Raw genomic sequence first — 26,124 nt, forward strand, 5'->3', positions numbered from 1 at the left:
ACCCACAATTTTTTTATGTCCCCTGCTTTTGCCCAAGTAACTTTCATACTACATATTCCCTTTGAGTTATTGTTTGTTGGCTATTTTATGAAATGTTAGTGTCAACATATTTTATAGAAAATTCCTGCTTTGAAAGAAAAAGTAAATAAACTTATTATGGGTCCAACAAACCCCCCCCCCTTAAGCTCCCATACTATAGAAAATTTCCCTTAGTAGGATTTCGTATTTCTCATCTCTACAACAATACAAGTTAGTTTCTTGTTGGCTGGTATTCTTGATATTCGCAACAATCTGTTTACTTTCAGAGGTAGTGATTGTTGATGTCAGTCAGCTGTTATTTATCTTGTAAACTTGCAGTGAGTTAGTGCAGTTCCCAACACGTAGGCCTCCAGTAACTCTGGTGTCCTACACAGCAGAAACGAAACCAAGTAAGAACTTACTGATGTTGTCAACAATGCACCAAGATAAAGGCACTGTTGGAGAAGAGAAGAATAAAACCGAGATAAATGCATATTATAATTCCACTAAAGGTGGAAATGATACCATTGATCAAATGGCGCGTATGTTCACCTGCAAGAGGGGAACAATGAGATGGCCGCTATCTGTATTTTACTCTCATCGACATTTGTGCTATCAATGCAACCATCATATTCATCTAGCAACATCCAAGATGGAATGAAAAGAAACACAACAAACGGAAACTTTATCTTCTATAAGCTGGGATGGAACTAGTGAAATTGCAGGTAGAAGAAAGAGGTGTCAATGCAAGAGGCTTATCTAACCAAACTGTTCAATCAATGGAGACTATTCTACAAAAGAAAATCAAAGAAGTGACAACAGAAGCACGTCAGCCTCCTGCAGGGAAAGGTCGGTGCCATATTTGTGTAAGAAAAGCTAAAACAAAGAAGCAGAAGTGCAACAATCTAAGTAAACCAAAACAGTATTGTGGACAGTGTCATAAACATGTGTGTAACACACATTCAGAGAAAATTGTGCAGTGTCTCTCTTGCCTTGAAGTTGAGGACTCAGAGTAGTCTATTGTATACGAACACATCTGTATATTGTATTGTAATATGTCAATTTTTTATTCACTCAATCCAATATTTATAACAATTAACAACATTTATAAGCTGATGCCTTAGTTTAAATTCATAAACCATTTTGAAAGTTGTAATTTTTCGTCAGTAAACTTATTTAATACCTTTGGGCTCGCCGAACCCCCCCCCCCTCTCCCCCCTCCCTTAGGCATCCAAGTTAGAAAAGAAGGCTTGGGCGTCCTAGGGCTAAGAGCGTGGACGACATTACATACAGATGGTATGTAATGTTCTTTCACAACGCAACGGAGGGAAATTTTTCCTTTATCTACATCTATATGGATACTCTGCAAATCACATTTTAGTGCTTGGCAGAGGGTTCATCGAACCACCTTCACAGTTCTCTATTACTCCAATCTCGTATAGCGCGCGGAAAGAATGAACACCTATATCTTTCCGTACGAGCTCTGATTTCCCTTATTTTATCGTGGTGATCGTTCCTCCCTATGCAGGTCGGTGTCAATAAAATATTTTCGCTTTCGGAGGAGAAAGTTAGTGATTGGAATTTCGTGAGAAAATACAGTCGCAACGAAAAATGCCTTTATTTTAATGATTTCCAGCCCAAATCCTGCATCATTTCTGTGACACTCTCTCCCATATTTCGCGATATTACAAAACGTGCTGCCTTTCTTTGAACTTTTTCGATGTACTCCGTCAGTACTATCTGGTAAGGATCTCACATCACGCAGCAGTATTCTAAAATAGGACAAACGTAGTGTAGGCAGTCTCCTTAGTAAGTCTGTTACATTTCATAAGTGTCCTGCCAATAAAACGCAGCCTTTGGTTAGATTTCCCCACAACATTTTCTATGTGTTCCTTCCAATTTCAGCTGTTCGTAATTGTAATACCTAGGTATATAGTTGAATTTACGGTTTTTAGATTAGACTGATTTATCGTGTAGCCAAAGATTATCGAGTTCCTTTTAGCACTCATGTGGATGACGTCACCCTTTTCGTTATTTAGGTTCAACTGCCACTTTTAGCACCATTCAGATATTTTTTCTAAATCGTTTTGCAGTTTATTTTGATCTTCTGATGACTTCATTAGTCGATAAACGACAGCGTCATCCGCAAACAACCGAAGACGGCTGCTCAGATTGTCTGCCAAATCGTTTATATAGATAAGGAACAGCAAAGGGCCTATAACACTACCATGGGGAACGCCAGAAATCAATTCTATTTTACTCGATGACTTTCCGTCAATTACTACGAACTGTGACGTCTCTGACAGGAAATCGCAAATCCAGTCACATAACTGAGACGATATTCCATACGCACGCAATTTCACTACGAGACGCTCGTGTGGTACAGTGTGAAAAGCCTTCCGGAAATCCAGAAATACGGAATCGATCTGAAATCCCTTGTCAATAGTACTCAACACTTCATGTGAATAAAGAGCTAGTTGTGTTTCACAGGAACGATGTTTTCTAAACCCATGTTGACTGTGTGTCAATAGACCGTTTATGCGGTGTCCATAAAGCATTAGTTTACTTTGAATTGTTGAGTGCGTTACGCAAGAAGAGACATGGGTGCAGCTTATGCGTCGCGTTTATCAGAGATGCTTGATGCCGATTGCCAAACGTTGCTCCATCCACAAAAATAAAGACTGGAAACTGCAAGAGAACAATGACAGGAAGCATCGCGTCTTTGCTGTGACTGGAAAAAGAAGAAAGGTGTGCGGGTACTGCATTGTCCCTCACAGCCGTCTGACCCTAACCCTTTTGAAAGTGTATGGTCTTATATCAAGAAGATGTTGCAAGGAAAAATACATTCACTTCGAAACAGCTGTCAGCGCTAATTCTATGCATTTGGAGGTCTCTTCGACGTGAATACATGGGCAACTTGGTTTCAAGCATGCTTCGGAGATGCCAAGAAATTGTCGACGCTGCGGGTGACTGAACTTATTAGTAATTGCAACTGCATTATTCTTTTGTTCATAAATGGTGTATGTACATGTTTTAGTTTGTTTTCAAATACATTTTTCTACTGATTAAGCGAACCATGACCTTACTTATCAGACTGTAATCTCGTAGTTATATGAAAGTAAATTTTATGATTAACTTCACTTTAATGACTGGAAATTTTGTAGGATCTGTAAATGCTGTTGACTGTGTTTGCTGAATAATATAGAGCACCATTAAATGACAATGTGAATCTGTTCTGAAAAAATATAATGAGATACGCAGCTCGGTAGAGACAGTCTTCTACTACTCGGCGACTCCGGTTGTCTGAGCGTAATATAAATATTCAGGTAAAGAGCTCTGAATAGCTCACTCGGAGATAGTCTTTCTGCAGTGACAGTTCTTACATTTGAGAACTGAAAAGATACGTCCAAGAAAAATTTCGATAGAGAGGACTACACAATTCCGTGTTGGATAAGATTCTTCCGTTACGGAATTAGACCGTGGGTCTAATTAGGTTCGTAGCATCAAAGTAAATAAAATAAACTGAGTGAAGGGGTCAACGATGAACTTGAAGGGGTGTCATGTGACGTCCTCCCCCACCAAATACAACAAAGAAAACGAAAAGTAAGAAACAAACTGGGCAGCACGTCTGACTGCCATGCGACGGGCCCGGGTTCGATTCTCGGCCTGGCCGGAGATTTTCTCCGCTCCGGGACTGGGTGTCGTGTTGTGTCCGCCATCATTTCATCATCATCGATACGCAAGTCGCCTAATGTGGCATCAGTTGAAAAGAGTTCCATCTCGGGGGCCAAACTGCCCAGGTGGGAACTCTCGGCCATCAATAGCACACGATCATTTCATTCTATTGTAGTCAAGCCACCGTATATCTTCATAATTTTACCACATATGTTTCCGCCCATTAGCAAAACTGATGATTCCTTGATGCCTTAGAATGTGTCTCATACACTGATCCCTTCTTTAAGTCAAGTGGTACCATAGATATGGAGCCTTTTCTCCCCAGTTCGATTCAGTACCTTCTCATTAATAACTCGATTACCAGTCTAATCTTGAGCATTATTCTGTTATACCACGCTTCAAAATCTCCTCTTTTCTTATCATCCGAACTGCTTATCGTCTACGTTTCACTTCCGTACAGGCGTAGACTGCTTACAACCCTCCAGAAAACACTTGCTAACACTTAAAATTATATTCGATGTTAACAAACTTCGCTTTTCAGAAACATTTTCCCTGCTGTTTCCAGTCTGCTGTATATATCCTCTCTTTTATGGCCGTTGTTATTTTATTTGCTGCACAAAAAAAAAAATGCCTCTGAGCACTATGCGACTTAACTTCTGAGGTCATCAGTCGCCTAGAACTTAGAACTAATTAAACCTAACTTACCTAAGGACATCACACCCATCCATGCCCGAGGCAGGATTCGAACGTGCAACCGTAGCGGTCGCTCGGTTCCAGACTGTAGCGCCTGGAACCGCAGGCCACTCCGGCCGGCCCCAAATAGCACAACTCATCGATTACCTGTGCTAATTCTGTAAACATCAGTTTATTTAATTCGACTATATTCAGTTAGTCTTGTTTTAACTTTGTTGATATTCATCTTTTAACCAATGCCGGCCCACGTGGCCGTGCGGTTCTAGGCGCTGCAGTCTGGAACCGCGAGACCGCTACGGTCGCAGGTTCGAATCCTGCCTCGAGCATGGATGTGTGTGATGTCCTTAGGTTAGTTAGGTTTAACTAGTTCTAAGTTCTAGGGGATTAATGACCTCAGAAGTTGAGTCCCATAGTGCTCAGAGCCATTTTTTAACCAATTTTGAAGACTATCCACTTCGTTCAACTGCTCATCCGAATGTTCTGCTGTCTCCATCAGAATCAAAATATCATCTCTTTTCCCTGAACTTTAATTCCGTTTCCAAATTTTTCCTCCGTTCCCTTTACTGCTTTGTCAGCGTACAGATTGAATAATATTCGGGATAGGCCACAAACTTGTCTCCCTCCTGCTCTTTAATTCCCTTAGCCTCTTACAAATGCAGTCTGGTTTCTGGATAGTTGTAGATAGCCTTCCGCTCCATTTACTTTTGGCCTCGTGCTGCAGAATTTTAAAGCATTTGCTCCAGTCAACATTGACAAAAGCTTTTTCTTAATCTACAAACGCTATAAACGTAAATTTGCCTCTCTTCGACCTGTCTTCTAAAATAAATCGTAGGGTGAGCGTTGAATGGCGCGTTCTTACATTTCTCCGGCAGTCAAGCTGACCTTCTCAAAGATCGGTTTCTACTAGTCCTCACTTTCTTCTGTAAATAGTTGTTCAACCGTGTAGGAAATAAAATGATGACGAAGAATGTGCCTTAGATCTGTTAGCGTAACAACTGTGACTACGTTTGCTTCGTGCCTGTCTTTTATCTTGCTCGATCACGATTTGAATTACAGATCTACCAGTTTGCCAACCATGTAATAAAATACCGCCTGTATTATTATTTACCAGTTCACTAACCATGTAATAAAATACCGCCTGTATTACTATTATTTTCACCTCTGTATAAGGCATTTATCTGGGAAAGTCACATTACTTTATGGAGATCTTCAAATATTAGAAGGCCTACGATGCCTTGTTATTGGCGATGTATGATTATAAAATGTAACCCAGCCAAAATTGCAAGCCCTTTTTCTTCTTTTTACTTCTTTATTTTCTGATTGTTTATTTTGAGTAAAATACTGTAAAAAAACCTTTACGTAAATGATCAATCGTAGCTACGATAGATCGTTAAGTAGCGTAATGACACACTTGTAAAATGAAGAAAACGGTGCCCTTCGATCACGTAATATGGAAATACACTTTTTAATGTTGAGAACAGCTGGATGTACCTTTGCATAATGTACGAGCAGATGTAGTAACATTTACTGACCTTTGTTACATGAAATTTACTCTATATTACAAGCAAAAATTTACAGTTTAAAACAGCCAGGCCAGTTCTAAGTCTGGATCCAAAATAAGAATGGGAAACACGTACTTCTTTTGTCGCGTTCAGTCTTACGTAGCGCATCCGTTCATGGTTCGTTAATTCCGTGTATAGCGGAGATGATTTGCGAGGTCTATACCGAACCGCGTGAGGCCAAATCGTGTCACTATCACCAGCAATAAAGGGTTGGTAATTAGTATAATTTACATTTTACCAGTAGTAGCACAAAAATGTATTAGGCAGCTTCGTTAGTTTCCATTAGGCATAACCTGGGGACAATGTACTACCGCCACATCAGAGTTCGGCGCCTGTTCGATGTATTCGCTCTTATTCTTGTTATAAAGGCGTACCGCGATGAAAGAAGAGTATTAGGGGATATAGCATAAATGGCCATTCGAAATGAAGATCGTGTAGACACTTGCTCTGTATCAAACGGCCTCGGTATGAGAACTAGTTCTATTAGTCTTTTTTTATTTGGCTCTGTGGATCAGTGGTGAAGTGGCAAACAATAAATCCAAGGACTGGTTTTGATCCCCAGCAATCCTGGGATTTTTATCTGTCGCTTATCGCTTCCTCCACCTCTGATAGATGATGTGAAGCATGCGGAGTTGCACCATGTCTCGAAATTCGCGTTAAACTGCAGGTGCCTTCGCAACTGGCTGGATCAGTTCAAAGTTCGGAGGAATGCAACGGTGTACCACCTCCAACGGGTTCCTGCTTTGTAAAGCGCTATCATGCTCAAAACTACCTTTGGATTCATGGCTGTTTACTTATAAGCTATTGACTACAATTCGTTTGTGAAGTTTCAAGTATGTAACTTTTTGCAGTACACATTTAAGCTTCCCACAACTATTTTTATAAGTTCATAATCAATTATAAGCATGTTTCACCTAACTTTCGGAAAGTCCATCATAAAATTCATTTCAATTTTCTGCTCTCAGCAGAAAATTAGTGTTGTGTTAGCACATCTCCGCGTACCTTTATGAGGGCAGTCTTGCCAGCAATGCGACAGATCATTTTAATTGCACCATTTTCACTTACGCATTAATTTTTATTAACTTACAGATACGTCTGTTGTGATGGGGATGAACGTAACAATAGCCTAACTTTATAAGTAAATTTTATTCCTTATTACTAAATTGACACTTATGCTGATTTCCATATTTTCGGGTATTTTGCCGTTTGAGAACCAGGTATTAAATATGGTGATTCTTTCTGGAAAAGACTTAGCATATATCCTGGAAAATAATTCCAACCTTTTACTCCTGTATCAGCACAGAATATTTACCCTCATTGCTATTCCGGGATTTAACGCAATGAATTAGAGATTTCTTGCCTTTGTGCACATCATCTGAGACTATCCTACGTCCTATATCTTCCCATGCGTTCTCACTCAGACAGACTTGCTAAATTCCCTCAAAAATGGCACTTTTACTTCTTTGTGTAAGGCTTTTTCTTTTTAGTTTACTTGTCATTTCTGTGGCACTACTTATCCTCTTGTAGCTTCCATTACCTACCTCACTGCCTTCCATTGCACTCTTTCTATCTGCTACCTATATAAAATATCTCATGTCCATACAAGCCAGCGGAGAAAATTATACAAAAATTCAGAACATTTTGTTCTTCAGCAGCAAAGGAAACATGTATCATTCTACTGGGTACCAGAGCACTTGAGAATCTGTGGAAATGCACAAGAAGCAAGAGACGCCAATGACGTGACACAATGCTCCATTCTTCTTCAGACTGTCATTTCGCTGTTCAGTCAGAGAGCCATGAAACCATGGGAGAAAGAGTGGATGGCAGTGACGGACAATAGGCTCCTCTGGGCCAAGCATACCTCTCCGTCGCGTAGCTTGGTAGTGGTCACTCCGAGGGAATGAAGTGACCGTGACGAGCATCTGAATGTGGCACTGTTCCCTGACCAGTGGCTTCGTACGGAATCGTGCTGGTGAAACAAATTTGGTCGGGATGATGAGAAGAGGTGGTATCTGATGGCTTTGTGCCAGTGCCCCGGTTGAAATTTCAAATCTCACCCCACAATGCCATAAGCGACCTCCCCTCTCCTGCCCTCATCATCAGCAGCTACACAAACACAACACTACAAATACACTCATCACAAGCACCTATATAAGACAGCTGTACTTGTAATGCCAGCCGGGGAACAGGAATAAATCGACAAAATTCTTGCACTAGGCCGTTGACCACTCGACTTCATCATCGAGCTGAGACTACATAGATTTTTGAGTGGCCACCGAATCAACGACTAGTTTTATAGGTAAAAAAATTTAACCGTCTTCTGTCATTTGTTTCTTCGAAACAAATTGACTTGTCATTCGCACAACACACACTGATAAAGATGCCAACTTAAAGTTTTATTTCCACTGTCCCATGCTAGTATTCGTGCAGCCATTAATAGGTACTTAGTGTGTTATGGACTACAATCTGTGTAAATTTGGCTTCATAACTTATACTCTCTCTCATTCCAAGCATTTATCCCGACTTTCGGGGTTTGCTGGTTTAATCAGATGTGGCATGTTAATGTTAAGGGGCGGTCGGATGCCCTTCCTGTCGCCACCCACACCCACCGGGAAGGAGTTAGTGTACTCCAACTGTCACCGTCTAGTGTAATCCATAGAACAGAGCGAATGTGTTTAGATTTCTGCGAGCCGTGTAACTGAAGCGGAACGTGGGGACCAGCCCAGTATTCACCTAGTGGGAAGTGGAAAACCGCCTAAAATCCACATCCAGGCTGCCCAGCACACCGGCCCTCGTCGTTAATCCGCCAGGCGGATTCGATCTGGGGCCGGCGCGGGATATGAGTTCCCATCCCAAATTTCCTTCCCTACAAACGCTCAGAGTTTGTTGGTACAGTCTTTTTTTGTGATGTTGATCTCCACCACAAAATTCACAATTGTGTGAAGTAGTGCATCTTTGACTGAAGTTCCCTTTTTGCGCGTGTTTGGCTTCAAATACACAGGATCGTCAGAAAGAGTCTCAAGAGGTTGTAAGGGTACCACAGGCTAGGTTGTGCTGAGAAATAAATGTTTAAAAAAAATTCGATACGTTGCACCGTTTCCTAGTTGAGTAGCATTGAAGTGAACCAATCAAGCCGTGGTGCGCGCAAATTCGAATGGCCCGCCAAACGTGTTTTTCATTTGGTTTCCTAAAACCAAACAAGAGAGCGATACAAAAATTAGACATGAGATGGTAGTAAGTATCGAACCCGAGCCAAAGGCTGAGCAGTCTCGTGCGCAGTCGTCTACGCTTTGAGAACAATTGACACTAACCTGGCGCGAGCGTAACCTACCCTACAACACGCCTACAAGCTTTTCAGACTGTTTCTGACCACCCTGCATAATTATGGAGATGTGGTTCTGGCTTTGCCAAACTCTATTTTCTTGTTTAACACCCATATATGATTCGGTGAAGTTTCTTCGTGGTTAATGGATACATTTCGTTTTCTTTCGAATAATATGTAAAGAATTTGGCATTATAGTGTGTACACGTTGAGGTTCAAGGTATTTGGGTTTCTGGCATTATTAAAGAACTGTACTTTAATGTCACGTATTGGTGTTTTGGCAGCTTTCTGTCATTTGCAGTACAACTGATATTTTAGTCAAGTTCGTCATCTGCACCAAAAAAGAATTTCTCAACAATGTGTAACATATACTTACCAAAATGTTTGGTGTTAAACGACTATTGATTTCCCACTTTATTGATGTTACATGACAGCACTGCAGTTAACTTACATTCTGCTGTCACCACTGATTGAAATCAAACACCTTCCAGCCGTGTAAATTTCCATATTATCGTTTAATTGCGCTCCCCGTTTCGGCGATATATTACGCCATCTTCAGGCCCCTTGATGGACGATTCCAACCTCCGTTCTGAGTCGGCAGGTGGTGTTTGAAGTGATCGCCGCCTCAAAAATCTGCACTACCAGTCTTTGAATGTTGGCCTCTATTTTGACCGGAACGGAGGTTGAAATCTTCCTACACGTTGGTAAGGGGGCCTGAAGATGGCGTCATATATCGCCTAAATTCGTAGCCCAATAAAATAACAATTTGGAAATTTAGACGCTTGAAAGGTGTTTGATTTGACATTCTGTACTGAACAACCGAGGTCCCGAACTATCTCTGAGAATATTGTAAGGGCAGGAATTTTCGGACACGGATAAACACTTTTACCAGACAAATTAACGTGTGCTGTGTATCACCGATTTTTACTCGATGAACCACCAACAGTATTGAAGAACGTAACCCTTGCAGAAGAACGACGGCTGTTGTTTATACAGATGGGGCACCACTCCATTTTCTATGCATCGTGCGACAGAACCTGAGTGCAACGTTTCATGGGCAATCTTTTTGTCGTGGAACTTCTGTATGATGGTCTACCAGTTCGTCGGACCTGAATCCGTTGGACATCTGGTTGTGGCAACATTTAAAGTCATTAGTGAATGCCCAGACGCAGAGTTACGGAACAGTGTGCAGAAGTTGCAGAAGAGTGTGACCAACGCAAGTGACGCAATCCGTATGGGGCCAAGTGCGTTTGGAAGAGTTCGTGATTCACTGCGAGGAAGGGTTGAAGGGTGTATAAGGACGCATTCGCGCCTGTCTTGCCTACTTTTACGTATAATCGGAGAGGAACGAAGGACAAGTTGACCCAGATCTCAACATGTACTGGTTTTCGACATATCATAATAAGAACTTTTCTTCTGTATTTGTTTTGTAAATAAAGAACGCCTTCTCTTGCTGCACTGTATTTTATTCTCTCAGAGACTTTTCGCCTTTTTTCACTTTCAAGGTGTCATCAGTGGGATAGTTCTTCACGTTTTTTGTTAGCATCGGTGTTTCATCTGATCATATGGAAGTCGCACTATTTGCGAAACATTAGCATGTTTCGAACATTTTTCTTCCCAATTTTCATTTTGTTTGTCCTTGTTGTTGTGATGGCCATGCAAACAAACTTTTCTTCTAGTTTCGACCAGTGTTACCTCCTGTAGTAATATGTGACACATTTTTAACATACTACGTATTTTATTAATAATGTTACGTATAAAAATATCACAATTTAAAAAAAAGTGTGTATTATGCGTAATTTTACCTGTTATGCGACAGACAATGAAAGGAAGCCAATGACGATAATGAAACTTCACCGAACGATGTATGGGTGTTGCAGAAGAAAATTGTATTTGCTGAAGGTAGGACCCTGTTTCCACAGTTACACGTATGACGTGAGTTACTTGTACTTGACGCTCATGCTTACCAGAGAACCGACGAGGAATCGCTATGAACTTTGCCGACTACTTGTAGGTAGCAGGTAGCCTCACCCGAGAAGCTCAGAGACCCCTCTCTGGGAAAACGCCTGATGTCACAGCGCGCTTGGCTAACTATTAAGCCGGCCCAGGCCTTCGCCGTGTGGAGGAGACTCCTCACTAGAGGGAAGGCGGTCCTGCTTGGATTTCAGAGCGCACCTCGGGTCGGAACTCTCGCTGGCCTGCCCGCTTATCAGTGAAAACACGGGCAGCCGAGGCCGCCCCGAACGCGGCGCTGCCGCCAGCATTCGCAAAAGGCGTCGAGGGCTGACCGCCGCCGCAGCCACCGCCCGCGGGTGGCAAGTGAAATCGATCCGCGGACCACTTCATCCTGATTGGCAATTCGGCGCGAGTACCGACGCGCCAGTCCAGCCGCCTCCACAGCCTCCCTCCCCCCTGCCCCTCCTTCCACCACCACCTCCACCGGCAAGCTCTAGGAACGCAGGCCAGGCATCACGCACCACCCGTCAGCTCCAACTTCCCAACCGGAAGCGACGCCGCCAACTCAGCGAAAAGAAGGGGACTCATTTTGGTCAGATATTCCGCTCGTTTCCTGACCCATCCCTAGAAGAATTTTCTCCCAGCTCATTACTTGTTGACGCAGGCCGACTGTCCGACTTCAGCCTTCTTTTCATTGCAAAGGATCAGCGGTATCTCAGCAACAAGAATGCATCCCACTGCCGACAACAGCTGCTGAACTGGAAATATCTGTGTCCCTCTTTCCATGTGTATGTGTACTGTGTACTGAACCGGGGACGTAGAAACAACGGAGACGCTTCGTCCCGCCATAGCCCTCAGTGGTTCACAACCGCACAACAAGCCACAGCAGTCCACCCACCTCACCGCTGCCTCATGCCGAAGCCAGAGTAATTGTGCGGTTCGGCCCCCAGGGGACCCCACGGGGAACGTCTCACACCAGACAAGTGTAACCCCAAATGTTTGCGTGGTAGAGTAATTATGGTGTACGCGTACGTGGAGACAGTGTTTGCGCAGCAAACGCCGACATAGTGTAACTGAGTCAGAGTAAGGGGAGCCAGCCCGCATTCGCCGAGGCAGATGGAAAACCGCCTAAAAACCGTCTACAGGCTGGTCGGCACACCGAACTTCGACACTAATCCACCGAGAAGATTCGTGCCGGGGACCGGCACGCCTTCCCTCTCGGGAAGCAGCGCGTTAGCCCGCGCGGCTAGGCGGGCGTGCTACTTTCTACATGTACTTGTGCAGCATAGTTAAAGGAAGAATCTCTCAGGGATTTCACCGAGTAGGAAAGAAAGATACAGGCTTGCTTAAAATTCAGAGTCGCTGGTGATTGCTGGTCATTTCGAAGCGGGACTCATCGCTGAAGACAATACTACTCCAGTCAGCGCGATTGCATGCCAATAATATGTCTTGAGAAGTCACAGACAGCGGTGGGATACCAACCTTATTGTCACCCACCACATGGCCCCGACAGCCAGGAGTACGTGTCAGGTATGTCATTTCTTTTCATAGAAGAACTCCTTTGGTAATCACTCGCGGCACCCTTTTGGCACAGAGGTACGTCGACGATATTCTACGCGCTATTTTGTTGCCTTTCATGGCAAGTCATCGTGTTCTTAGATTTCAGCAAGATAATGTCCGCCCACACATGACGTGGGTTTCTACTGCTTGTCTTTGTGCTTACCAAACCCTACCTTGGCCAGCAAGGCCCCCAAATCTCTCGCCAAATGAGAAAGTTTGGAGCATTATGGGCAAGGAGCTCCAACCATCGAGGTATTTTGTCGATCAAAGGGATCAGTTGGACAGAATTTAGCACGACAAACCTCAGGAGGACATCCAACAACACTACCCAACAATGCCAACCCGAATAACGGCTGGCATAAAGGGCATAACGCGCTATTGACTTGCTCGCTTTATGGTCTTTTTCTTGAATAAATCATCCAATTTTTCTTGAATTGTAATTATTTGTTGGTCTGTTCATGTACATCATATCTACAGATTTCCGTCCCTTCCGGGTATTTCCTTCGCGGTGTGTCTTTTCTTGTCTTAGTGTGTATTTAACAGACTAACTCATTTGTAGTCAGAAGTTCGAAGATGTTTTATACATGGGAGATCGATTCTGTACACAGTCCTGGCTTTACACTCTGTATTTCAAGTACGCTTCAGAGCTTGCAGAAAGATGTTACGTCATTTGTATTCACAAGAGGGATACCAGTTTCCCGCCTCCTGCAGCGCGAAACAAAGGTTTACCCAACTGTAGAGGTTGTTTTGCCAAACAAATACAAGAGTGCAATCCTGATTCAGCAGTCGTAGCTCGCTCTTGCCACACACCGTGCAACAGTGATGGAGTTGCGCAGAATCGCTTGGGGATCGGGACTGCAATGCAGGCCAATGGAGCGGCAACGTGGCCGTGTTACGTGCACACGCGTGCGTGTACACGTACCCACACACTGCGTTGAGTAACGGCGCTATTATTCAGGGAATAGCTGTTTGCGTGAGACGCTTCAATCAGATCCAGCGGACGCGGCTAAAGGTTAATGGAGGGATCGTGATATACGAGAGGGCCGAGGGGACACCTCGCCGATGACGGGCAAGCACGGAACATATGTGCCAACACATCGATCTCACGTCATCTTTGTGAAACAAACAAACACACACACACACACACACACACACAAGCGTACCCACGCACTCAAGCACAGTGTAACTATATACGCTACCAATACGTTCCAAAACGTTGCGCATAAAAACGTGATTTTTCCGGTGCTCATGCCTCGGGTTCTATTTGTGATAAAAGATAGTCAGATGTTTTGGATAGCCCTTGGGCTAGGAATCATTTGTATGCTCAACCGATGGATCGGCGTAGTGTTAATGTCTTACAGTGTAGTGTCAAAGTTTGAATACTACACACTTCCTCCAGCCAAGGCAAATAGAGCAAATAGGTTGGTTCTTTTTGTATTAGATGTGGTTTACGGTGCGCCTTAACGGGCTTATGGAGGCACCATATACTGGGCGGCTCCTGAGAAAACCTGAAAAAGGCTTTTTCACCATTTTTTCGCCGCCGGATATCTAAATAACTACTCGCAGAAAATTGCTCAAATTTTAACGTAATAATCTCTAGGCATTTATCTAGAAGTTCCACCTTTCAGTTTTAGAAAATCTTCATTCGTTACCTAAAAACACTCCAGAAATTTGGTATTTCGGTAGCTAAACCAAGCCACGGATTCCATGATGGCTATGCACAGCAAATGGCTCAAATTGTTACGATATATTCCAAAGAAAAACCTAGAAAATTGTCTTGATACTTTTGTCCGTTTCCGAGATATAAATATTCAAAGTTACCCTACTTTACAAGCAAAACACGCATGTAAAATCTGAGTAACATAGCACGGAGAAACATGCTTCAGAGTGTGTCCGGTAACATCAGAAGAGTTCTGGGAGCTCCAGTTCTAGTACTGAGGTACAAGCAAAATATCTGTGCAAAAAATTAAACTGTCAAAATTTTACTAACCCGTTAAGTTCTTTTCATATGAATGACACGACCTTCTGCAGCAGGAAAAAGAAGGGAACCAGCGGGAAAATGCTCCCACTGGAGCACAAGAAATGCAAATACGCTTCTATCTGATAAACTAACTGAAAAATAATAGCTGCTCCGTTCTACTTTCCTCAGCACCTTTAAAAATTATCCCAATAATGTCATGAGAACATATTCAGCTTTTCTATGGTGAAAGAAAAGGAGACTGAGGCAGTGGGAAAGAGACGGAGAAGTAATACACTCCTTTGAAATGGAAAAAAGAACACATTGACACCGGTGTGTCAGACCCACCATACTTGCTCCGGACACTGCGAGAGGGCTGTACAAGCAATGATCACACGCACGGCACAGCGGACACACCAGGAACCGCGGTGTTGGCCGTCGAATGGCGCTAGCTGCGCAGCATTTGTGCACCGCCGCCGTCAGTGTCAGCCAGTTTGCCGTGGCATACGGAGCTCCATCGCAGTCTTTAACACTGGTAGCATGCCGCGACAGCGTGGACGTGAACCGTATGTGCAGTTGACGGACTTTGAGCGAGGGCGTATAGTGGACATGCGGGAGGCCGGGTGGACGTACCGCCGAATTGCTCAACACGTGGGGCGTGAGGTCTCCACAGTACATCGATGTTGTCGCCAGTGTTCGGCGGAAGGTGCACGTGCCTGTCGACCTGGGACCGGACCGCAGCGACGCACGGATGCACGCCAAGACCGTAGGATCCTACGCAGTGCCGTAGGGGACCACACCGCCACTTCCCAGCAAATTAGGGACACCGTTGCTCTTGGGGTATCGGCGAGGACCATTCGCAACCGTCTCCATGAAGCTGGGCTACGGTCCCGCACAATGTTAGGCCGTCTTCCGCTCACGCCCCAACAACGTGCAGCCCGCCTCCAGTGGTGTCGCGACAGGCGTGAATGGAGGGACGAATGGAGACGTGTCGTCTTCAGCGATGAGAGTCGCTTCTGCCTTGGTGCCAATGATGGTCGTATGCGTGTTTGGCGCCGTGCAGGTGAGCGCCACAATCAGGACTGCATACGACCGAGGCACACAGGGCCAACACCCGGCATCATGGTGTGGGGAGCGATCTCCTACACTGGCCGTACACCACTGGTGATCGTCGAGGGGACACTGAATAGTGCACGGTACATCCAAACCGTCATCGAACCCATCGTTCTACCATTCCTAGACCGGCAAGGGAACTTGCTGTTCCAACAGGACAATGCACGTCCGCATGTATCCCGTGCCACCCAACGTGCTCTAGAAGGTGTAAGTCAACTACCCTGGCCAGCAAGATCTCCGGATCTGTCCCCCATTGAGCATGTTTGGGACTGGATGAAGCGTCGTCTCACGCGGTCTGCACGTCCAGCACGAACGCTGGTCCAACTGAGGCGCCAGGTGGAAATGGCATGGCAAGCCGTTCCACAGGACTACATCCAGCATCTCTACGATCGTCTCCATGGGAGAATAGCAGCCTGCATTGCTGCGAAAGGTGGATATACACTGTACCAGTGCCGACATTGTGCACGCTCTGTTGCCTGTGTCTATGTGCCTGTGGTTCTGTCAGTGTGATCATGTGATGTATCTGACCCCAGGAATGTGTCAATAAAGTTTCCCCTTCCTGGGACAATGAATTCACGGTGTTATTATTTCAATTTCCAGGAGTGTAAATACTGGAAGATAGTACATAGTGATTGGTTGTGGTATAGAAAGAGCGACGGAAGTGAACTTATATGCGTGAGCATTATACTATTGGGAATTGTCGTAGTGTCGTGGATACAATTTTGGTGTGCATTAACAGCTACTTAATTTTTCATGTATTCACGTTTGTTAGTCGGCTTGCAGGTTGTTTTACACATAGAAAAACGTAACTCTTACAACTTAGCCATTGTAAAAACACTACGTCATCTTGCTGTTCGCATGTGTGACGAAAATGTTTTGAAGTGTTTGAGAATAATAGCGGTAGTTCTGACGACCGCTGTTCCTTGCTCATGTTTCTTTGTGTGTTGGGGGAGTGATTGTGTGTGTGTGTGTGTGTGGGTGGGTGGGTAGGTGTTCTGGGTCAGTTCTGTTTGTTAAAGCCGTAAAGAGTGTGTTATTGATGATGATGATGTTTGGTCTGTGGGGCGCTCAACTGCGTGGTTATCAGCGCCCGTACAATTACCCAATCTTTGCTCAGTCCAATTTCGCCACTTTCCCGGATGATGATGAAATGATGAGGACAACACAAACACCCAGTCATCTCGAGGCAGGTGAAAATCCCTGACCCCGCCGGGAATCGAACCCGGGACCCCGTGCTCGGGAAGCGAGAACGCTACCGCGAGACCACGAGCGGCGGACAAGAGTGTGTTATTGCGAAGTGGAGTGTGTTTACGGCGACATAATCTGTCTCCTACATGAAACACGGAATAGGATAGAAGAGCTAAAAGTAACATCAGCACCGTATGTCGACAAACACACTTCACAATGTAAACTGAAGGAAACATGGAATACCGCGCTTGGCAGCCGCGCGGACTCGAGCGCCCTGTCACAGTTCGCACGGTTCTCGCCGTCGGAGGTCCGAGTCCTCCCTCGGGTGTGTGTGTGTTGTCCTTAGAGTAAGTTAGTTTAAGTTAGATTATGTAGTGTGTAAGCCTAGGGACCGATGACCTCAGCAGTTTGATCCCGTAAGACCTTACCACTACCACACGTAGCAGTCTAATGTACACTAAAACTATATCCACATCACTACGGCATTTCCCAATAGTATAACGCTCATCTATATTAGTTCGTGCGGTCGCAGACGACATGCTGAACGCCGGAGAAATGGTAACAGAATATATAGAAAGTAACAGCAACAAACGTAGAGACCATGATGTGACTTTAATTAAATAAGGTATTGTAAAACCATTCACAGAATATAATATTTAAAACCAAACGGTACGTATGTAATAAATGTTTATATGAATACTCGTTTTACATGTTTTAGAATAAACAAAAACCCACTGGTGATGACGATATGTCGCTGAAGCTATTTTGGGAAGGAAAATAAATAAAGCAAAAGTGTTTTTCATCAAGGTGTGCCCACAACCTTAAGTTATTGTTTTTATGCAAACACGGATCAATTGTAGAGTTTCAAGACAAAATGATTGACCCTGTATACAAAAACAGTAATCACAATAACAGTAATAATTACTAATATAGGTATGGCATTTCAGGAATGTCAGTTTAATTAATACTGTATTAAGTAATTTACTCGTTAAATGTCTGTCGAATGTGATTAATTACATTTGACAGAAACATATTGCAACACTGTAAAAGGAACGCAATGTGGAAAAACTCACTGGACTGGAGAAGAGCAGGAAGTGGCAGGATGAGGTTAATGGGTGAGAAGAGGGGAAAAGAAACAGCAATAGACAGGGATGAGGAAAACACTAACAGTGTTCGCGAAGTGGCAGAAATACTGATTGCATCTCTAGCATGGCTGACTGAATGAAGTTGTTATGGATGTGTTCGTCGTACAGGCCTCACAAAACCTCGGATCGGAAAAATGTTCTGAATTTCTCGTATTGCAAAAACTGTGATATAATTTCTGATGTATCCTGTAGGCAGCGGGAAATGCTGCTGTCGCTTTAGGTGGCCTGAACTTGATCGCGTGCTGTTCCTTGCAGAGGAGGAGCTCAGCAACTCGACGACGCCGACGCCGCCGACGTCGCCGGGGTCACCTATGTCACCGCCGACGCCGCCGACGCCTATGGCGATGCGGTCCCGCGCCGGTGCCGTCTTCCTGCGGCTGCTGGACGTGCCCACGTACTCGCCGCCGGACGCTGCCGCCATCCACACCATCACCGGGCACTCCAAGGTGGGCGTCCCCGCCATGTCCGCTCAGCAACATGTGACGTAGTACCTGAAACGCACACGAGCTAGCACATCTAAGTCCTCTTATGACTACATTAGGTTCCGTTCCTCTTATCCACTACTGGGGTGTCAGACTAAGGGGAAGAATCGACTCCTGAGATGTGTAGGCGTATTCTGTACGTACGGCGCGACTCAGAACTGCACGCGGGAGAAATGTTACTTAATGCATCATAGAGAAGATAAGGCTTTCGTTAACCGGAAGGTTGATTCCAATTTATTGGAATTCCGGAAATCGTTTGATACTGTGCCAAATTTCAGACTGTTACGAAGGTCCGAGGATACGGAGTAGATTCTCAGACTCGTGAGTGACTCGAAGACTTTTTAAGTTACATAACCCCTGTACAGAAGAATGCTGAAGATTAGATGGGTAGATCACATAACTAATGAGGAGGTACTGAATAGAAATGGGAAGAAGAGAAATTTGTGGCACAACTTGACTAGAATAAGGGATCGGTTGGTAGGACATGTTCTGAGGCTTCAAGGGATCACCAATTTGGTATTGGAGGGCAGCGTGGAGGGTAAAAATCGTAGAGGGAGACCAAGAGATAAATACGCTAAGCAGATTCAGAAGGATGTAGGTTGCAGTAGGTACTGGGAGATGAAGGCGCTTGCACAGGATAGAGTAGCATGGAGAGCTGCATCAAACCAGTCTCTGGACTGAAGACCACAATAATATCAACAGTCCAGTATGTTGTACTAGATGGCGCCTCTGTGCCAGATCAAGGAGTGGCCAGAGAAGTTTCATAGGACTGCTCTTGTACTCCATATACGGCACCGTGAAACACAAGTGATCGTACGGTAATGAAACTTTATGGAAACATATGTAAGGATGCGCGGAAGAGAAACAACAAAAATGTGTGTGAAAGCTTATAGCTTCAGTTGTTAAGCTCTGAGTATGAGACACAAATCTACAGATTCTCTATCCAGTAATACAATACTTAGACCCATGAGTTTAGTTGTATTCGATTATGCATTTGATTACACCAGTAATACTTCATTTTCAGTTTACTTTCTCTTCGAAAGAATAATGCCATTAGATCTGCTCCAGTAAATGACGGATTTTGAGAGTGATTTCTGTCTTCTTTAAACCTGAATACTACGAAGTCACTGCTCCCACAATGATTTAATGGATTCCAACTTAGCTGTTTCCATAGTTGTAAAATAGTCTGTACTGAGTTGCTTTAAAATATTACTGATGTGTTACGAGTATGAAGAAATAATTATTGAATAACGAATACTAGTAACACTATTATTAGTACAATGGAAAAGAGACACTGCCTGGATTTTTCTTATCGAACCTCACGTTTCTCAAAGAATAAGCGACACACTGTTATTATTTTTCTTCTATTTTTGTCCCGCACTGGCTTAGTGTTGGCAAGGTTATTAACGGGTTTGGCCTGGTTAATTTAAGAGGCGGCTGGCTGCTCTTCCCAACGCCATACCGCTACCCCACCGGACGGAATATGTGTACCCCAACAGTTTGTGTGTACCAAGTTTCTTGGTTGACTGGTTGGTTCAAATGGCTCTGAGCACTATGGGACTTAACTTCTGAGGTCATCAGTCCCCTAGAACTTAGAACTACTTAAACCTAACTAACCTAAGGACATCACACACATCCATGCCCGAGGCAGGATTCGAACCTGCGACCGTAGCAGTCGCGCGGTTCCAGACTGTAGCGCCTAGAACCGCTCGGCCACCCCGGCCGGCTTGGTTGACTGGGGAAGGAGACCAAACAGCGAGGTCAGCGGTCCCATTGGATTAGCGGAAGATGGGGAAGGAAGTCGGCCATGCCCTTTCAAAGGAACCATCCCCGCATTTGCCTGTGAAAGTGAGCGACAGTTTTCTGAATGTTTCCAAATTGTGTAAATAAAGAGGGACTTGGTTGCCAGCCCGATAGTCACTTAATGGAATGTGGGAAACAGCCGAAAAACCACATCCGGACTGGCCGGCATACCGACCCTAGTCGTCACTCAGCCGGGCGGATTCGACGTGTAGTCGACGCATCTCCCCCTCCCGGAAGCAGCGCTTTAACGTGTTCTGTTATTAGGGAGGGTAATCAACACTCTGTCATTAACTATAAAATGCGACTGATCACACTAAAGACTGAAAATGTTGGCACTAGCGGGGGGTAAAAGGTTCAAGGTCATCGAAATAAATGCATGGTTTACACTTGAGCAACCATTGCGAGTGACTTTCAATTTTAGCATCTGAGGAAAAGTCTCGAAAGGACTGAAGAACCACTCATAATATCTACACGTATATCGCAATGTGAAAAAAGAAAGAAAAGAAACAGCCACACACAGCCTTCAGAGATATAACGACACGTTCGCAGGCTACAGCGAGCTGTCTACCTCTGCTTTTACTACTCAGAAGGTATGCAACAGGCCACATACGAAACCTGTTTCGCGAGGCAACCAGTTGTTGGGTACACTTTAACGAGTCTTGACAGTTGCCTGCCGTGTCTCTCGGATAAACGGGGCTAAAAATACGAGAGCCTGTCTGTTTCTGTGGTTTTTCTTTGAACGCAAAATTAACTTCACTATGTCTAGGAGTCACCTGTCCGGCATCACCTTAAAATCTGACTAGGTGGTCCTTTGGTTAAAGCCTTGGACTTGCGTTCTGGATAAATAGAGCTCAAATCCCGTCTGACTATAATCATTGAGGGTTTCAATGATCGGTCCCCCACGAAGGAGACGCTACAATCTCTTGCGTATCCTTGTTCAGTCTCTAACAACCAAACCCTTTGAACGGCATTGTGTGAATTTCTTCTGTAGAGATACGAGCTTTAGTTCTGAACTGATATATACTTTAGTTAGGGACTATGACTGCCACCGGATGCTGTTGCATCACCATTTGGAAGGCAATCCTACTTATTCGCTGGGTAGTCGTAAGGTTTTAAGTATTAAGGTAACGTAATCTATTTTTGTTTATTGGCGAGTGTAGGTCTACAGTCCTGGTTCAAATCCAGACCTCCGCGCCTAACCGTAGCTGGCCGCCAGACGGGCCAAAACACAACAGCGCCGGTCCTTGGTAATGTGGAGTCTTCATCATCAGTTTCCTGATGTCCACATCCATATACGTATTACATAAATCATCAAACGACGCATGGAGGAGGGTACGTGTAATACTGTACCACTGCTTGTCATTCCTTTTCCTGTTGCACTTGCAAATGGAGCGAGGGAAGAACGACTATATGCATGCTTCCGTACTAGCCCTGATTCCTCTTGCTCTCCTCGTTGTTACGCGAGATGTACGTCGGTGAGTTGCAAATGTCGTTCCTCTACGCTTTCTCAGCAGTGTTTCGTGGAAAGAACTTCCCTCCATGAACTCCCATTTGAGTTCATAGAGCGTTTCCGTAACACTCACAGGTTGATCGAACCTACCGCTAACAAATCCAGTAGCGCGCCTTGGTGGCGATCCTAAACACCTGAGCAGTAGTCATGACTGTGTTCTGTACGCAGTCTCTTTTATAGACGAGCTACACTTTCCTAGAATTCTCCCAATACTCCGGACGATTAACCGCCTATCCCATAGCCGAACTGACGTGCTCCTATTTCATGTTGCTTTGCAGCGTTACACCTAGATGTTTCATCAACGCGAGTGTTTCAAGCGGCACAGCACTGATACCGTATTCGAACGTTCTAGAATTATTTTCCCCCCTGATGTACATTAACTTACGTTTTTCCACATTTAGAGCGAGCTGCCCTTCATCATAGCAAATAGAAATTCTGTCCAAAGAAATCGGCGTGTTCCTACAGACACTCGAAGATGACAGTCACATTACGGCGTCTTCAGCAAACAGCCGCAGATTGCCGTTCACCTAGTCCGTCAGGGAATTTGTGTATATAGAGAACAACGGTGCATACTTCCATGGGGCACTCCTGACGACTCGTCTTGTTTTCAATGTTAGCGGGTCCTTTTGCCTCCCCATTTGTTAAGGCGTATTGTCTCCTATTGAATGCTCCTGTCCAAGATCTCAAATACCGCCCTACCTCCCATCTCTTTCCCAATACATTTCTCTTCTTCTACGTCCACAACTCAGGAGCCCCCAAACTTGTTCTAACATTCGTCCTCATTGTCCACGTTCCAGCATTATTCAGGAGGGCATTTCATGCAAAACGCTTTGTCTGTGTTATCCTCAACTCTTTGTACACATTCTTCTTCATATCTAAAAAATGCCTATTACGCCATAGCTATTCTGGAATTAATTCCCGTGTTGCACTTCTAGTCACTTCCTATTCCGCTTCCTAAGTATTTAAATATAGGTGCATGTTCTAATGTTTCTTCACACAGCAGTGTATTTACCCGTTTAGTGTACCATTTGTGTGTTAATCCATTTTTGGCAGCAGCTCCGGCATTTCCGTTGCTGCTGAAAACAAATTACTGCCGGATGCTCTACTTTATCACTGAGCTGAGTGCGGTTTTATTTTAGCTATTCTAGTGCTGTGCTGCGGTACTGTCATGCGAAGATGTAAGTTTATACCACAACTGCAGAATTGCAGCTGCGAACAAACAAATTAATGAACTATGTAATTTTTTTTTCTAGTTGGTAGTTAAAACTACATGCAACCCCTCGTACTTCGAGGCGATAGATAAAATAAAGAATCATGCCTGATTACGACTCTACCCCAGTGGTTTCCAACTTCTCTGAAATTATTACTCCTGAGTGCAATCAGATATTAGCTAGTAACCCCCACCTTCCATCACGATCATCTTCAGCATTAGCACCTACGCTGAGCTGACAAAAGTCATGTGATGGCGTGATAGCGATATGCACATTCACAGATATTATCGTACACAGAAGGTACAGAAGAACAGTGCTTTGGCGGAACAGTCATTTGTAATAAGGTGATTCATGTGAAAAGGTCTCCGTCGTGATTATGGCCGGATCATGGGAATTAACAGATCCTGACGCGGGGTTGGAGCCAGACGTATGGCACATTCCGTTTCCGATATCGTTAGGGAATTCAGTAATTCGATATCCACAGTGTCAAGAGAGTGCCGAGAATACCAAATTTGAGGCATTACCTCTCACCACGAACAACTCAATTTCCGACGGCCTTCAATTAACGACCGAGAGCAGCTGCGTTTGCGTAGGGTTGTCAGTGCTAACAGACAAGCAACCCCGCCTGAAATAACCGCAGAAAACAATGTTGCTAACTGGTCGACATCGCCTACAGTGCTTCTTCTGGCCTCGAGACCATATTATTTGCACCCTAGACAACTGGAAAACCGTCGCCTGGTCAGGTGAGTCCCGATTTCTTGCTAAGTGCTGATGTTAGGCTAGAGTGTGGTGCAGATCCCAAGAAGCCATGGACAGAAGCCGAAAATAAGACACTGTGCAAGCTGGTGGTGGCTCCCTAATGTCGTGGACTGTGTTCTCATGGAATGGACTGGGTCCTCTGGTGTTACTAAACCAATCATTGGCCGGAAATGGTTAAATTCAGCAACTCGGAGACCATCTGCAGCCATTTATCGACTACATGTTCCCGAACAACGATGGAATCTTTATGGATGACAATGAGCCAGATTACCGCCCCACAGTTTTTCGCGAATGGTTTGAAGAACGTTGTGGACAAGTCGAGCGAATGATTTGCTTACCTAGGTTGCCCGATATGCGTCCCATCGACATTTATGGGACATAATCGAGAGGTCAGTTCGTGTAAAATCTCCTATATAGACACAACTTTCGCAATTATGGACGGCTGTAGAGGCGGCATAGCTCCGTATTTCTGCAGAGGACATCTAACGACTTGTTGACACCATGCCACGTCGAGCAGCCGCATTACACCGGACAAAAGGAGATCCGACACGATATTAGGAAGTACACCATGCCTTTCGTCACCTCAGTCTAATTAAACTTTACAATGAAAATATATTTTCCCTGAATATCTTTATTTCTAACACGAAAAGCCCGCATCTCGTGGTCGTGCGGTAGCGTTCTCGCTTCCCACGCCCGGGTTCCCGGGTTCGATTGCCGGCGGGGTCAGGGATTTTCTCTGCCTCGTGATGGCTGGGTGTTGTGTGCTGTCCTTAGGTTAGTTAGGTTTAAGTAGTTCTAAGTTCTAGGGGGCTGATGACCATAGATGTTAAGTCCCATAGTGCTCAGAGCCATTTGAACCATCTAACACGAAGAAAGAAAAATATTATTTAGTTTTTGTATGTGTTGTTTATTAAACCAAGAACTAATTAGACAGTTGTTACTGCTTATTTCTAACCTCTTCTTACAGAACTGCGAAGCAATTCTTACCGCATCGAGGGTGGTACGTTCAACTCGTCCTCAGAAAATAAGGCTAACTGTCCACAGCGAGGCGCGAGATATATGGGACTGAACCTCTCTCTAGCAGCGCTTGCTTCACCCATACCCTACACTCACATTTAAAATCAACCAAATTAAAATGTGTGAACTGCAAGTAGGCCTACTGTTTCTAAATCGCTTGATTGCTGGACTCCTTACTTGTGAACAGGCAGAAATTGGAAGACTTCTGATTGATAATGCTTCGTGTCTGTCCACTGGCACTAAAAATCATAACGTCTGTTATGTTCGAGAAAGATAATCATAAATTTGTTTCACAAGTTGTAACTTCGACCACAATGTGTTAAATGTTAATGCTGGTTTTTTTAAATACATTTAATTATTGGTAACTTCTGTATTCCGTATTACAGTCGTACTAAATATTGAATGTTTTAAAAATAATTTGGTTTCGTGACACAAAAACAATTGAACCCTTTGCTTTTACCCCTCATAAAATTTTATTGTACCCCTCAGGGGGTAAGCTCCCCAGTGGGAACCATTGCTCTAGCCGTTACCCTGACCATGCCATTATTTGGATTAATTTACATGTGTGTTGCCTGTTTTTTCGGATATGTCCGAAAGCGCAACACCAAACATAAAAATACACGGGACTTGACAAGAAATAATGATACCTTTAGGCTAGGCGCAAATTGAGAAGCGTATAGCACGTGTGACGTGGCACGACACTACAGCGCGACACGCACGTGCCGCACGGTCGCGCGGCTCCAGCGCATATTGCGACACGTACACCAACCACACTTCGCACGCGCCGACTGGCGACGCTCTGCGCTGACTGAACCGAAGCGCGCGCAACCTCTTATCTTTCTCAAACGATTTTACAGAAACTATTCTTTGAAAATATATGATTTTTGCCTTACTAGTAGCGTTATATGTCAGCTTCGTGACGAAGTGCCCATCACCTCGCTAATGACCATTCTTATTGTGATGTACACATTTTAGTAAGACACTACACAAAACTCAAAAAGTTTGCAACGAAAATTAGGGGTCGCTATGATTTTGCGTTTGGTTCGTATTACACCATATGTTGCTGCGTATGAAATTTAGCTAACATGCTGAATTTTTGTTTAGACTTGGGAGGAGATCTCTATCTGCCTCCGATCTCGAGAAAATGGATCCC

The 26,124-nt window shown here is 44.3% G+C and overlaps 1 protein-coding gene across 1 annotated transcript in view; it reads left to right on the forward strand.

Annotated features, from left to right (window-relative positions):
* Positions 1–26,124, forward strand: part of LOC126176415 (uncharacterized) — a 244,685-nt gene that overhangs the window by 202,515 nt on the left and 16,046 nt on the right. The window contains exons 3-4 of the mRNA XM_049923572.1: positions 11,396–11,712; positions 18,525–18,635. Of these exons, the coding sequence (XP_049779529.1) occupies positions 11,396–11,712; positions 18,525–18,635 (428 nt within the window). The remainder of the gene's footprint in view (positions 1–11,395; positions 11,713–18,524; positions 18,636–26,124) is intronic.

This window comes from Schistocerca cancellata, chromosome 3 (assembly GCF_023864275.1).
Source record: "Schistocerca cancellata isolate TAMUIC-IGC-003103 chromosome 3, iqSchCanc2.1, whole genome shotgun sequence".
Lineage (NCBI taxonomy): Eukaryota > Metazoa > Arthropoda > Insecta > Orthoptera > Acrididae > Schistocerca > Schistocerca cancellata.